This window comes from Thalassophryne amazonica, chromosome 2 (genome assembly GCF_902500255.1).
Source record: "Thalassophryne amazonica chromosome 2, fThaAma1.1, whole genome shotgun sequence".
In the NCBI taxonomy this organism is placed as follows: Eukaryota; Metazoa; Chordata; class Actinopteri; order Batrachoidiformes; family Batrachoididae; genus Thalassophryne; species Thalassophryne amazonica.
Window position 1 is genome coordinate 13,040,569 of NC_047104.1, and position 16,332 is coordinate 13,056,900.

General features: G+C 40.0%; 1 protein-coding gene across 1 annotated transcript in view; it reads right to left on the reverse strand.

Annotated features, from left to right (window-relative positions):
• ano1a (anoctamin 1, calcium activated chloride channel a) overlaps positions 1-16,332 on the reverse strand; it is a 278,021-nt gene that overhangs the window by 17,610 nt on the left and 244,079 nt on the right. Inside the window, exon 20 of the mRNA XM_034183761.1 lies at positions 4,484-4,584. Within this exon, the coding sequence (XP_034039652.1) occupies positions 4,484-4,584 (101 nt within the window). The remainder of the gene's footprint in view (positions 1-4,483; positions 4,585-16,332) is intronic.

The window sequence follows — 16,332 nt, forward strand, 5'->3', positions numbered from 1 at the left end:
CCAGACTCAAAGGGGTGACCCTCTGCTTGGGCCATGCTACAGATATAAATTACACAGCAATTCACAGAACAATTCACAAAACGAATATACAGGAAATGCTGTTGGTGCACCGGACAGGAGGGTCTCCAGCACAAATACAACTCCAATCTCTGGATGGAGCTGCACCTTAGAGAAAAAATACAGAATCAGGCATCAGAAAGACAAGAAATACCGTATAATTTGCCAGCATTAAACAACAAGAAAAACAGAAGAAATACTAAGGTGATCACCGGCCACTAGCCCTAAGCTTCACTAAAAGACCCAATGTGCAATAATTATTTAAACAAATTTAGGTAAAGCTGAGGCCGCGGCACAATCCGTTTCCTAATAAAATGAATTAAAAGAATAAAAGCGTAAAACAAAACTATACCAGTATGCTAGCCATACGAAAGGGAAAATAAGTGCGTCTTAAGTCTGGACTTGAAAGTCTTCACAGAATCTGACTGTTTTCTTGATGCAGGGAGATCATTCCACAGAACAGGGGCACGATAAGATAAAGCTCTATGATCTGCAGACTTCTTATTCACCCTAGGGCCACAAAGTAGTCCTGCACCCTGAGAATGCAAAGCCATAAGGTTTAATTAGGTCAGCTAGGTTATACGTATCTATCTATCTATCTATCTATCTATCTATCTATCTATCTATCTATCTATCTATCTATCTATCTATACATACAGCAGGTAAGACAAGTATTGAGCACATCACCTTTTTGTCAGTAAATATATTTTTGAATGTGCTACTGACGTGAAATTTTCAGCAGGTGTCAGTAACAACCCAAGTAATCCATAGATGCAAATAAATCAAACCACAGCTGTCTATAAATTAAGTTAAGCATAATAATGTGAAAAGACACATGGAGAAAGTATTGAACACCTGAAGAAAAAGAAGTGCAAAAGGGCACAGAAGGGCCAAGAAACCAGCTGAAATTTATCAGCAGTTAGAAAGCAATCCTGCCTTTTGTCAGTGCAAATTAATATCAGGTGGTTCAGTCTCAACTGATGGCCTTTAAAAAGGTGTCTCATTACTAAGGTGACACATAAGAAACATCTCATGATGGGCAAAAGTAAAACATCCAGACAAAATATCCTGTCCAATCGCAATGCATTTTAATAAAAAAAAAAACCCTCGCACATACCGGACAGAGCAGTCTGGACATGCCCACGAAAACAGAGGTATGAAATGAAGTTCAGCATTGACACTCACTGATTCGAGGAAAGTGCAAAAAAATGCTGCTTCTTGCCTGCACTGTAATATGGTGTTAAGTTCCACACATATCCCTTGGTGTGACAAACCAAAGAGCTTTAGATCAGAACCCTCTGCTTGGCTGTGAAGCCTCCCCATGACATGCACCTGCTAAATGACAGAGACCGCAAAGGCTGTGATTTGTCACTTATACACTTCCACTCCTTCCTGTCCCGTCAAATTTGAATAGTTTTTGCAGTGTGTGCACTGATTACATCTCAATCATGGATCAAATATGTTTGGCAGAAAAGTCTGCAAATATGACCAACTTTACAACATGGAGTCAGAAAAAGATGCTCAAATGAACCGCAATTCATGAAGGAAATTTACACTTACTGTAACACTGGTTTGGAGGTTGATGGTTGTATAAAGAAGTTGAGCTCATTGAGGGACAAATTAATCCAGAAAAAGCCACTGTTCCTGCGTTCATATTGAACTTTAAAGGGTAGCATGCACATCAAAATCATTGCATGGCCTTAGAGTTGGAGAAGCATAAAAGAGGCTTCAGGATTTTAAGGTACTATGCAGTGGACTTGATCAAAAGAGTGACTCAACCAAATTGAACCCTTTAAATGCACATAATGCCTGGCACATAATGCAGGCTTTTAGTTTTTTCAGACGAAGTTTTGACCTGGTCATTAAATGAGGCAGGCCTCAATTCAGGAATCTCCGTAGATGTTCAGTGCCTCCTGACTGTAACTAATCTGTTACATATATATATAACGGATTTTGTCCATTTTATACATATAATGAATTTCAATTATAATGGACACAATTTTCTGGTCTACCTGAATCCATTATATGCGAGTTTTACTGTGTATGCATATACAAGTATATATATGTATATATATTTCCATGATTTTCCTTTATAAATTATCGGTTGTCTGGATCAGAAATTTCAGTTAAATATATCATAGAGCAGACAAACACCGATATTTGAGAAGTGAAATGAAGTTTATAGGATTTACAGAAAGTGCGCAATAATTATTTAAACAAAATTAGGCAGGTGCATAAATTTGGGCACCCTAACAGAAAAAAATACATCAATATTTAGTGGATCCTTCTTTTGCAGAAATAACAGCCTCTAAACACTTCATATAGCTTCCAATGAGAGTCTGGATTGTGGTTGTGTCAGGGTCGTGGGGGTGGTTTTGGTGTTTGGTTTGTCTCTTTTTCTGCTGTTATGTTTGGGTTTACTGTGTCCTGTTGTCTCTTGCCTTTTTCTCTTGGTTCTTGGTGGTGGGTGTCACGCCCTGGTTCTGGGTGTTTCCCTACACACCTGTTCTGTGTTTCGGTTAATCACTTGGGTGCTTTATAAGCTGCTCGGTTTGAATCTGTCCTTTGCCAGTTTGATGTGCTTAGTGCCTTCTTACCAGCCTGTTCTTGTACTCTTGCCTTGCTTATTGTGCTTCTTCGGTTTATGACGATTACCTGCTTGCATTTTGACCACGCTTTTTGCCTGATGTTCTGGATCCTGTTGCTTTGTTTGGACTGCCTATCCATGTACCGACCTAAGCCTGTTTATCTAGTAAATGTTTTTTTCCTCCACAGAGCTGTGTACCTGCATTGTGTATTTGCGTCTGGCCTGTCCTGCCTTTCCAGCCTGATAGGTTGAAGGTATTTTAGACCATTCTCCTTTACAAAACATCTCAGGTTTGTTGGTTCCTGAGCATGAACAGCCCGCTTAAAATCACACCACAGTTTTTCAACAATATTCAGGTCTGGGGACTGAGATGGCCATTCCAGAATGTTGCACTTGTTCCTCTGCATGAATGCCTTTGTAGATTTTGAGCATTGTTTAGGGTCATTGCCTTTTTGAAAGATCCTGCCCTGGCGCAACTTCAACTTTGTCACTGATTCTTGAACATTGTTCTCAAGAATTTGCCCCTTGTTATGTCCAAATAAGTCAATTTTAGTTTCATCAGTCCACAGCACCTTATTCTAAAATGAAGCTGGCTTGTCCAAATGTGCTTTAGCATACCTCAAGCAACTCTGTTTGTGGCATGTATGCAGAAAAGCCTTCCTCTGCATTACTCTCTCATCCAGCATCTCTTTGTACAAAGTGCACTGTTTAGTAGAAAGATGCACAGAGACACTATCTGCAGCAAGATCATGTTGTAGGTCTTTGGAGCAGGTCTGTGGCTTGACTATGACTCTTCTCACCATCCTTCACTTCAGCTTATCTGAGATTTCTTGGCCTGCCACTTCGGGCCTTAACTAGTACTGTGCCTGCGGTCTTCCATTTCTTCACTATGTTCCTCACGGTGGAAACTGACAGCTTAAATCTCAGACAGCTTTTTGTATCCTTCCCCTAAACCATGATGTTGAACAATCTTTGTTTTCAGGTTATTTGAGAGTTGTTTAGAGGCTCCATTTTGCCACTCATTAGAAGAGATGCAAAGAGGAGAAACATTTGTAAATGGCCACCTTAAATACCCTTTCTCATGATTGGATTCACCTGTGTAAGGAGGTCAAGGGTCAATGAGCTTACCAAACCAATTTTGTGTTCCAATAATTAGTACTAAATGTATTCAAATCAATAAAATGACAAGGGTGCCCAAATTCATGCACCTAATTTTGTTTATTCCACACTTTCTGTAAATACTAGAAACTTCATTTCACTTCTCAAATATCAGTGTGTTGGTCTGCTGTATGATATATTTAACTGAAATTTCTGATCCAGACAATCAATGATTTATAAAGGAAAATCATGAAAATTATCAGGGATGCCCAAACCTTTGCGAATGTTTTTGTCTGTCTACATGTGGCCCTGCGATACACTGGTACCCAAACGTGTACATTATAGTAAAACATATGGAAAAGATGAAATACCAAGAATATTAAAAAAATAAATACACCCTGTTTTCTCATAGAGTATATAACAATTTTTTTTTTTAAGCCAAGCTTTTAACATTTTAAATAGATTCTGTGAACCCACAGTGGAAGGGGCTAACATTTCATTGATGGATTGTGTGTCTAAGCTGTTACTATGGTTTGGTTTGGTTTAGGTTTAGAAAGAAGTGAGACAAAAGAATACAAACTGCAAGGACAGAAAGAGTCCAACGAGGTGTCTCACCCCAGCTGCATGCAAACCACACAGCGGAATGTAAATATTTCTGGGTCTTGTTACGTCCTGTGAGCTGCTGTCAGACGCTGTCTGTGTTGGGCGTGTTGGTGCATGTGGGACAGTGCTCATGCTCACGGTATTCCGATCTCAAAGAGGTTGTTCTGGATGAGCTGTTTGCCCAACATGGTGATGCACAACTGGATGCAGAGCTCCATGAGGCAGCCTGCGTGAGCACACTGCAGACAGACACACAAACCCACACATAGGAGCGAAGAGTTAAAACCGTGCACACTCACTCACGGGACCACTGAAAAGCGGCACGCTCTGGAAACTCACTGCTGGCAAAAATAAAATAAAAACATTTCATCAAACTGAAGTATAATTTCCAGTTTGTGTTACTGCAACACACTGGAAAATTAATTTGCAGGAAATGCAACAGTACTGCACAAAGTTTACTTAAAGTGAAGAAATCAAGTGCAAACAATTTACACGTTTTCTGTGTGAGCAGGTTATCTCATTTCTTCACTCATTAGAACTTTAGGAAAAATGTCCGCCTCTGATTTGTGATCAGTGTATTGCTGTGTTGATCTGTGACATAAAAACCAAACAAACAAAAAATAGGGTTAAGAGACCCTGAAGTCCTTTGCATGTATTTGCCTGAAATTGACCTTTCTGGGAGGGGTGTGGGGGCACGGGGATTGATATGGAAAGTCCAACCTACCAAATGAATGTCTGTAGAAAATTCATTAAATATTTTTTGAGAAATTCAGTGGGTGTCAAATTTTGTACAGTTGTGAGGTCATTGGGGCCTTTAGAAAGATTCAAAGTTCAATGAAAAGCTTTGTGTATGTTCACACTGAATCAAAGAACTCATATGCACAATTAATGAGAAGGTTACTAAGTGGCTATTCAACAATAAATTGAGAAGTTTGCAAAATTTCATTTTGACCCTTTGGGTGTCTGTGTATAGAAAAGGTTCTAAATGCTGCTGAACAAACAAAATTTGTAGGCGTGTAAGTACAAAAAAAAAAAAAAAAAATCCTTATTTACCAAAGTGGTGCACATCAGTATCAGGTGTTGATACATCCCACTAGAGCTGGGTAGCGAGAACCAGTTATTTTCGAGTATCATTAAGAAATGATTCGATCCACGGATATCAATAGCCTTTGTGCTTAATGATTCCCTTATCGGTCTTTCAGAGCGGCCGTTATTTTTGAGGATGTTTGTCAGGAAAATGATCATTTCTCTATGTTGATTACAGACCCTGCAGCGGATCTGTAATCAACCGTTTCTGCGACTCCACTTTGAAGTGTGAACCAATGAAGCAATGCTTCGATCAGCTGGCTCGTTGGTTCTTTGATTTGCTGCTCTTTGGAAGCGGCAAATCCGCTTCTTAACCCCTCTCAAAGCCCTTAAACTATCGTGAGTCACTTTTGTGTGGATTACAGTAACTAACTGGGACTCTTGTCTTGTTGCAGTCAAGAAACGAGAATTGTCCTCCATTCCGTTGCACAGCTTCAAATGCTGCGCCACTCTCTGCCGAGATGGAGTTTGGTTGGAATTAATAACTTCAAAATGAATTGCCGCTTTAAGTAAAATGACACCTCTTTACAAACACTATAATACAGACAAGAAACTACAATCGACTAAAACGTTTTTTCATCCCAAAATGAAACGTGCTGCACTCTCTATGAATCACATCCTGATGTGCAGCTGTAAGAGCTCAGCTCAGAGGTATGGAAAGACATTCATGCCAGTAGTGTCTGAAAGGAAATACTTTTGACAATACTACAGATTTTGTTTATTCCTATTTATGTCCAGAGTTTAAGGATCCAGTAACCAATTTCACATTTATTTACTTTATGTCTCAATAAAATGTTGTTCAGTTTCAATTCAGTTTCAATTTAATCAGACTTATAAAGCGCCAAATCACAACAAAAGCCATCTCAAGGTGCCTCACACAGAACAGTTCAACATAAAAAATTAAATAAATAAATAAAAATGAAAAAATTCAAGTACATAATTAAAAACAGAGGTAAAAGAATAAAATGGATAAAAAAAAAACTATTCATAAGAAAGAGAATAAAAGTAGGTTTTAAGTCTTGACTTAAAAATGGCCACGGACTCTGACCGCCTCACGGTCGCAGGAAGACCGTTCCACAGAGCAGGTGCACGATAAGAAAAAGCTCTTTGAGCCACAGACATAGAAAACCTGTAAAGCCTACTTTTAGTACACAAAAAATTCACAAGGAATTCACAATTCAGTTCACAATTCATAAGGGAATCGATAAGGAATCGAATTGATAAGCGGAATTGATAATGGTATCGATATTGATAAAATCTTATCGATACCCATCTCTAAATCCCAGATGCTGAAGCAGATGCTTGTGCATGTTCATGGTCATTTTAATTCAGAAATACCCTTAATTAAACATATATGGTAATAACACATCTGTTTGTCGAATGTGTTCCTTACTGGACTAATGGAACAAGAGAGTGAAGAAAATCACATTTTGTAAAATAGAGATTGAGGTGCTTGTGTAGGCTCACAGCAATAAGACAAAAAAATTAAATAAAGACCGATTCGCTTTGGAAGCGAGACAAAGGAACACCTCCGTTTCGGAGTGCCAGAGGACAAGATTGGACATGCCTATCTTGGCTTTCAATACTTACCAGTCCAGTAAGTATCAGAGAAATTGTGGAGAGCTACACGCGAAGCCTCTGCGCGGCTTTCCATGACAAAATCTCTTGTTAAAAGTGAAATCTGCCGGAAAATGGCTGATGTCCAGCTCTTGTGATAACCAGAGAAAGAGCACACGACGGTCTCATATCCACAGAGCCATCCGTTTAGAAATGGTCCAGTGGCTTGTGCCGCGTCGGTGTGCTGAGCGTCCTTAAAGGGGTCCTTAAAGCTGTAGTAACAGTCTTTATTCTCTGTGAAGCCCGTAAAATTTTCACCAAAAGCCAGATAAATTTTTCGAATGGTTTCCAGGTGCCAGTCTCTAACAGCTTCTGAAAAAATTCTGATGGAAAAAAAGTCCTTTTCATTCCGCCATTTCCAGACAATGAAAATCCGACGAGGGGGCGGGACCACTCCTTTCCAAGGCATGCTCACAGGCGAATGACGTCACCAACAGGCGTGGAAAAACTCACGCATGCGCACGAGGGTTCAAGCATGTCTGACATAAAAACATATGAATGAAATCCATATAGTTTTTGAAAAAAATAAAAAGGACCGTTACTTTATTGACAGACATCGTATGATAACAGACGTCTTGCAAACTTGCAGTAAATGATACATTGAGAGATGTGAATGAAACTGTTGTATTGTAAGAAGTATCATAATGTTCCAGCATTCTTCAGGTTTGTGGAAGTTCGCACTCTTTCAGTTCCCAATTACTATATTAAAATAATGAATTAACAGGCTTCTAATTAATAAATTGAACAAATATAAGCAAATGATTATGGAGCCATTGAAGTCCAAAAAGGCATTTTTTTTGTCGCTGTGTACACAAATTTCAGTCAGTGAAAACACATTTCTGCAGAAGAAGTCATTATCTGAAGATTGGATAGTAAAGTGACAAGAAGGAGATTTACTGAGCAGATGATGCCAAACACTTTTAAGAAACAACATAAACACAAGAATACGATGGTCTCTGTGTGTGCTTCTTTGAGTGTTTCATTCTATTATTTCTTTACGGTACTTTACCTCTTCCATTCTGTAGCTTCCAACAACATACAGGTAGTTTCCTGGACGGCCGACGAGCCTACAGATCAAACACAACCACCATGTCACCACTTTCTTAGAATAAGCCACTGTTTGGTTAAAAACAAAATGATGCTTTTACCTTCCCCTGAAAAAGGCCAAGTAGACAATCGGTGTGAAGGCATTTACAAACTTCAAGATGAAGGTTTTGAAGATCAGCCGGTCTTCAAAGCTTTTGTCTGTTTTTGGGACCTCTGAAACAGAACCATTGAAATATAAAAAAATGTGACTTTACTCTCTCAGTTCATACAAAACCAGACAGACTGATACAACTGTGATCCTGCTCATCCTCAACATACTGTAGTAACACCCATAATTGTCTTTCTTTTAATGGTTTTTGCAAGATATGTTAACAGATAGGGCAGCAAAGTAGTGCAAGCAGTCTTGGTTTAAGGCCACATGGGCACCATTCTCCATCTGCATCCGGAGCTGTGTCAGGGAGAGCATCCTGCCTAAAACTATACCTCTGGCAAGCCTGAGCGAAGAGCAGCCAAATCAAACTGTTACATAAGAAAAGCTAATTGTCAATATAAAGTTTTTTTTAAAGAAATTCTGATATAAAAGTGAGCCGTCACCTAGAATAAGCAGCTTTTTAAAAATACGTGGTGTGGTAAATAATGGCATTTTAAACTAAGTCTTCTAAAATTAGTGATATAGTAGAGTTCTGTCTTGGGATGACAGCTGTTACATTTTCAGGTTACTCAGATCAGGCACTTCAATGGGCAACCAATCTGTAGAGCTATAAATTTCCTTCCCAGTCACATCACCTTTCTGTGCCCTTGGATAAGAAGCTGCATTGTACCAGTCTACCAAGCTGTACATGGGTGGCATCCCAACCAGAGTGAGTCGTAGATTCTCATCTGCTTCACACTACAGAGTCTGGAAATAAACTTGGGCACCAACTGCCCTCAGGGGCTATATACTGTAGAATTTACTTCTCTTTCTTTTCTTCTCCAAAGAGGGGTGGAGTTAGAATTGTTTTAACCCTCTGTGGTCCATGAAGGCACCAGCTCATCTAAGTGTAGTTTTCATCATGTCTTTATTAATAGATCTTTGACAGAATGTCACAGAGAGCTCATTTAACCACTTCCTGAAACTTCAAATTCACATCTGTAAAATGAGACGATCTTTGATTCATAGCCAGTTGTAGATGCCGAAGAAAGCCACGTGGTCTGTGCCCTTTGCTTGCTGCCAGAGCCTTTACTCAGCTGCAGTGTCTGTTAGCGGCAGCTCCTCAATCAAACATACAAGTAAAGGCTGATAAAGTTGAAATGTACAGTCCTGTCAACCTGAAAATATTTTTGAAAACTTTATTTAGTCTGAGAGACAAAGAAAATCATCATGGAAATACATGGAGAAGGATTACTTTCTTCAGGAATCTGTGATGAAAACTGATGTAAAAATGTTCATTCTTGACTTAAAAAATGACTGCAAATGGATTTTATTCACCTAATAAGTAATTATATGACAAGAGAAGCAGACAGCACAAATGGAACAAATAGTATTTTACAAATATACCAAATTGGGGTGTTACAGATGTCTGTCATGTAGCTCCCAGCAGGGGCCACTGCTGCACTGCACAGCACATATTTATTTATTAATTTATTTGACTTTAAAATACATTGTTTTAAAATGTTTTTCATTTATTGCACTACTTTTGTGATGTGAATACTTTGGTAAACCCATTTCTAACACCAAAACAGTTCTTCCACATGAATAAAAATGTATATTCACAAAAGATGTGAAGAATTCCTAAAAACTGAATTATGTTTGCGCTAATATATGTCTCACATTATGAAAGTTGAGATTGGTCTGAACATTTTCTACAACACATGGGTAATTATTGAAAGAATGGTAAAATCGAGAAAATGCCCTTGGACCCCAGAGGATTCATTTGAAAGGTGGGGTGTTTCGTGATACTTTCAGTCTAATGATTGGCTTCCAGTTTTATACGTATTTTATAATTTTACCCCATTGTTGCTTCCTGTCAAATTACAGGTGGAATTTCATGTGTTTTTCTGATACATGTCTTTTTGAACATTATATTGATGAAAAGCAAATGGTCTGTATGTGCTAGTGCACATACAGACCATGCAATCTAATCATCACATGCATGATGAACATTAGGAGCAGGTGTAGTTGAAGTAAGATTTTCATTCAGTTCTATGACTGGTGGCCACTGGACCTCGTCTTTGGATATGTGAGAAACTTAACAAGCTTATTTCAACCTAAGTTCAACCATCTCTGGTCCTAATTTCCAGAATGAGAAGATGGGATTATTCCCCATACATTCTCAAATATTTGCAACAGGTGGCAGTGTTCAGCATGTGGATGGTGGTTCTGTGGGAGATCAAATTCTTGAATTATTAGAAAAACCTAGTATCAAGGAATGTAATTCCCCAAAAGTCAACCACACGGGATGTACTACAGTCTTCTTCCATGTGGGGGTGTGTGAGACAATCAAGAGAATAAATTTAACTGAGCACCTGTTGTTCAGACATTGCAAACACAGAGTCAAAGTGTTTCATCAAAAAAACCTTAGATTGAGTTCGTACATCATTTAGTGAGCGTAAAGCGTCTTACCTAGCATGGTGAGCCAACGCGCAATGGAGGCGTAGATTTCATCTAAGATGATGATGACAATGAGGTTGATGATGGCGGCGGTGGTTTTGACGGTGGCTCTGACGTTTTCCCGAGCCACGGGGTAGTCGCTCATGTGCAGCGCTGCCTTAATGCTGATTCTGTACAGGATGACTCCGAAGGTGATGGCAAATGTCACGGTGATCTAAAGGTAGGAAGACGACAAGCTTGCCTGATCAGACATAAATCATCTGCTATGTAGGTGAAGCAGAAGATTAAATATCACAAGTACTGGCAGCAGGATGAAAGATCTTCAGGTGGCCAGTGGTAGGTCCAAAGGATGTCACTTCCCTTTACCGTGTGAGGACAACACTTAGTGGTTAGCACCGAAGCCTCACAGCGAGAAGGTTTCAGGTTTACTTCCAACCTGTTCCTTTCAGTGTGGAGTTTGCATGTCCCCACAGGCGCTGCTTCAGCTTCGGGTGACTTGTGACTTGGTTGGGCGTTCCTTCCACACTTTCCTATACCCGGCCAACTCCTGTAACTCTTCCGGGGGATCCCAAGGTGTTCCCAAGCCATCTGAGAAATATAATCCCTCCAGGACGTCCTGGGTCTTCCCCGGGGCCTCTTCCTGGTTTAACGTACCTGGAAGACCTCCCTAGGGAGATGACCAGGGGGCATCCTCACCAGGTGCATGAATCACCTCAACTGGCTCCGTTCGAAGCAAAGAAGCTGTGGCTCTACTCTGAGTCCCTCTAGGATAATCAAGCATCTCACCCTGTCCAGGACTGTAAGCCCAGATACCTGACAGAGGCATTTCATTTTTGGTGCTTGTATTTGAGATCTTATTCTTTCAATCATTACCCAAAGCTCATGGTAGGTGAGGATAGGAGCGTAAATTGACTGGGAAATTGAGAGCCTTGCCTTCTGACTCAGCTCCTTCTTCACCACAATGGTCCTGCACATCATTCGTAAGATTTCAGACGCATCCCTAACTCATCTATCAATCTCATGCTCCAACATAACAACACTCGTACACAAAATCCTGAGATACAGTGGGGGAAATAAGTATTTGATCCACTGCCAATTTTGCAGGTTTTCCCACCTACAAAGAATGGAGAGGTTTGTAATTTTTGTCATAGGTACACTTGAACTGTGAGAGACAGAATCTAAAAAAAAATCCAGAAAATCACATCGTTTGATTTTTAAATAGTTCATTTGCTTTTTATTGCATGAAATATGTATTTGATCCCCTACCAACCAGCAAGAATTCTGGCTCTCACAGACCTGTTAGGTATTTCTTTAAGAAGCCCTCCTATTCTGCAATGTTTACCTGTATTAATTGCACCTGTTTGAACTTGTTACCTGTATAAAAGACACCTGTGCACACACTCAATCAATCACACTCCAACCTATCCATCATGGCCAAGACCAAAGAGCTGTCTAAGGACACCAGGGACAAAACTGTAGACCTGCACAAGGCTGGGATGGGCTACAGGACAATAGGCAAGCATCTTGGTGAGAAGACAATTGTTATAATTATTTATTAGAAAGTGGAAGAAACACAAGATGCCTGTCAATCTACCTCGGTCTGGGATTACATGCACGATCTCACTTTGTGGGGTAAGGATGATTCTGAGAAAGCTCAGAAGTACACAGGAGGACCTAGTCAATGACCTGAAGAGAGCTGGGACCACAGTCACAAAGATTACATTAGTAACACATGATGCTGTCATGGTTTAAAATCCTGCAGGGCAGTAAGGTCCCCCTGCTCAAGCCAGCACATGTCCAGGCTCGTTTGAAGTTCACAAGTGACCATCTGGATGATCCAGAGGAGGCATGGGAGAAGGTCATGTGGTGAGATGAGACCAAAATAGAGCTTTTTGGAATCAACTCCACTTACCATGTTTAGAGGATGAGAACAACCCAAAGAAAACCGTCCCAACCTTGAAGGAGAATGGATGGGTTCATGTATCGTAAAACTTTGGCAAACAACCTCTTTGCCTCAGTAAGAGCATTGAAGATGGGTCGTGGCTGGGTCTTCCAGCATGACAATGACCCCAAACACATAGCCAGGGCAACTAAGGAGTGGCTCCATAAGAAGCATTTCAAGGTCCTGGAGTGGCCTGGCCAGTCTCCAGTCCTGAACTCAGTAGAAAATATTGGGAGGGAGCTGAAACTCCAAACCTGAAATATCTGGAGAAGATCTGTATGCAGGAGTGAACCAAAATTCCAGCTGCAGTGTGTGAAAACTTGGTCAAGAACTACAGGAAACGTCTGACCTCTGTAATGGCAAACAAATGTTTCCATACCAATTGTTAAGGTCTGTTTTTCTAGGGGATCAAAAACTTATTTCATGCAATCAAATGCAAATTAATCATTTAAAAATGATACAATTTGATTTTCTGGGATTTTTTTCCGCAGGAATCTGGGGAAAAGTTTGTGAAACAGTATGGGCATAGTACTTGTCACATACAGGCTGCACGCCTGTCTTGCAGGTGATGTGCGGAATATTGTGCTGTTAGGATGTGCCAAGTGTTTGTCTGACACGTATATGCTTGCTGTCACCGCAAAGCCCCTACTAGCTGTGCTTTTGACTTGGTTCAGGCGTACAACAGGAGTATGGGCCCCGTACATATTGTATGCCTCCTTGATTTTTTGCTAAAACAGAATTTGCATGTGCAAGACCAAAAGTCTTATTTTACTCCATTTTGGAATAAGGCTGTAACATAAAATGTGGAAAAAGTTAAGCACAGTAAATACTTTCTGGATGCACTGTAAGTAACAATGGAACACATTCAAGTGCATGCTGCTCATGAAAGCAATGAAAGTTCACACACGTATGATCAACTGACCTTTACCCCCAAGTTACTTTGCACTCAGATTAAATGGTGTGTCAACAGCAAAATGGACAAACTGTCCAAATGCATTTGTGCTATGCATGTTAGACAATGTGGTACAGATCTTAAAGATAGGGCCCAGAGGCACAACGTAACAAACAGCTGTAACAGAAAAAGCGCTCTTTAGACTCACCATGAAGCACATCATGACCACGGTGGTCAAATAAAACGGAAGTCTGTCCACACACGTCAGCTTCACCTTCTCACCCTGAAACACACACACACACACACACACACACACACACACACACACACACACACACACACACACACACACACACACACACACACACACACACACACACACACACACACACACACACACAGAGTCAGTGAAGCACAACTAACTGAGCTTCAAGCTATTCTGTCACATTCAAGCCCACTGAAAAATGGGTCAGCCAGCTCAGAGGACAGTATGTGTCTGTGTGTGCGTGTGTGTGTGTGTGTGTGTGTGTGTGTGTGTGTGTGTGTGTGTGTGTTATGATAAAAAAGGAAGATGTGACCTTAGCCTGAGCAAAAAGCAGAAGACCAAAAACTAAACTAAACAAAAACAAGCCAGGATGAATATCATCCAGCCTTTGTTGATGAGTTTGAGGACATCATGGTTAAATGAGTTGTCTTGGCTGACTTGATCTGGCTGTTTTTCTGCACTCAGACATGTTTCAGCACCAGCTGCTGATGGACAGGGTGTGTGTTTGAAGAAGTGCAGTGATGTGGTGGGCAGAGATGTTACACGGGTGTCACATTAGTTCGCCCATTGAGATGTTCCAAACATCTCCGACAATCTGGTTCCAGATCACCTCCAAAATTCAGTGGAGACTTCCATGCCCTAATATCTATCTGTGGTGCAAATTTGGTGAGAATCTGTGAAGTAGTTTAGAAATAATCCTTCAAAGCCTATACAAAGTCGAACTTAATCCAGAATCTGGATCCAGATCGCTGCCAAAATTTAATGGCATCTGCCATGGCCTAATATGTATCTGTGTTGAAATTATGTCAAAATCCATGCAGTAGTTTTGACGTAATCCTGCTAACAGTAATCCTTCAAAGCCTAGATAAAGTGAAACATGATCGAGAATCTGGCTCCAGATCCAGATCACCTCCAACATTTAATTGAGTCTTCCACAGCCTAATATCTCTCTGTGGTGACAATCTCGTCAAAATCCATGCAGTAGTGTAATCTTGCTATCAAACAGACAGACAGACAAATAAATAAATATATAAAGGGCAATGATTTTATTTTATTATGTTCTTGGTGGACGTAACTAAAAACAAAGCTCTATAGTCCATTTACCAGGCTCTGGCCTCAGTTTTTTGTTTCCTGAAATAGCTCAAATGTAAAATACTATTACAATCCCTGGGGATAGATCCACTCTAATCTAATTTATGTACATTTCCTGGAATAAAAATATTTAACTTCTAAATATTTTACATATAAAATCGCCCAAAATTACCATAGCTAACTATTTTAGTAGCTGTCTTTTATCATAACGTTTAAGAAATATGAGTTGATATGCAAAATACACTTTATTATATTTACAGTTTTTCAGGGTTTGCTCCTGCTGGGGTCTGTGTTTTGTTTCATCCTGTCTGCATCTGTCTTCCTGCTGTGTTCCTCGTTTTTGCCCGTTTGTGATTATTGGCTTGTGGTATGTTATTCTCCGGTTTTGGTTATTATTTATCTTCAGTGTTGTATAATCTGGCTGTGTTCTGTTAGTCATGGGTTTTATTCTCTGTTATAATTTATTTTGTGTTTGGTCATTTATTGCATTATCTGATACCTGTAATCTCTAAGTTTTGTTTGCTGGTCATCATTTATTTTCTGTTTCACCTATAGGTTGTTTTGTTATTTTATTATTGTTTATTGTATTACTTTTATACTTCAGCCATAGTCATTCCATTCTAGTTTTGGTTATAGCCTTTTATTTTCTTGTTGTTGTGTTTTTAGGTTTGTCACTTTATTTCTTAGTTCGTCCCTTTGTTTTGTTCACTTTTACACTGTTGGTCATTGGGCGCGTTTGATTATTTTCTTTATCATTATTTTCTGTCACATACTCCTCTTGGTTTGTCTGCTTTGTTTTTCTCTCACCACACTCTCTTCCACTTACCTTCCAGAACCTTCCTCTCACCTGTTCCTCATTTCACACCCTGATTAGCCTCCCATGATTTAAGCCCTTACAGTCCCTCACTTCCCTGCCAGTAAGTTGAGATTTCATATCCGCATTCCAGCCTTTGTTTTAGTCCTGTTTTGCTTTGCTGTGTTTTGACCTCACTTTGTTGTTCCAGATCTCGCTTTTGCCCCAGCCCATGTATTTTGTCTCTCCGAGTTGCAGAAACCTGTTTGTTTTTTGACATCACCTTTTGCCTGACCCGTCTGTACTTTTGCATCCCTGCCTGTTTACCTGTGTACCGTACCTTGGCCTGCTTCAAAGATAAAGTCATTTTTATTCGTACATCGTGTCTGTGAGTCTGCATGTAGTGTCCACCCACTTTCTGTGCCATGCATCTTTGGCACTTGACAAGCCAGTGAATTTGGTTATATTCTGTTGAATCGTTAGTCTCTCCAGAGAGCAGTTTTTGGGGAAAATACTGAAAAACATGTTCCACACCAAGTCCAATTACATTAGGAAAATAGACGACCACCGCCCCAGAACTGGAGGCTAATGGAGAACACGACTGAACCTAAATCAACACCAAAGTATCACAGTATTTGTAACCTTTACAAGTTGTGCACTTGC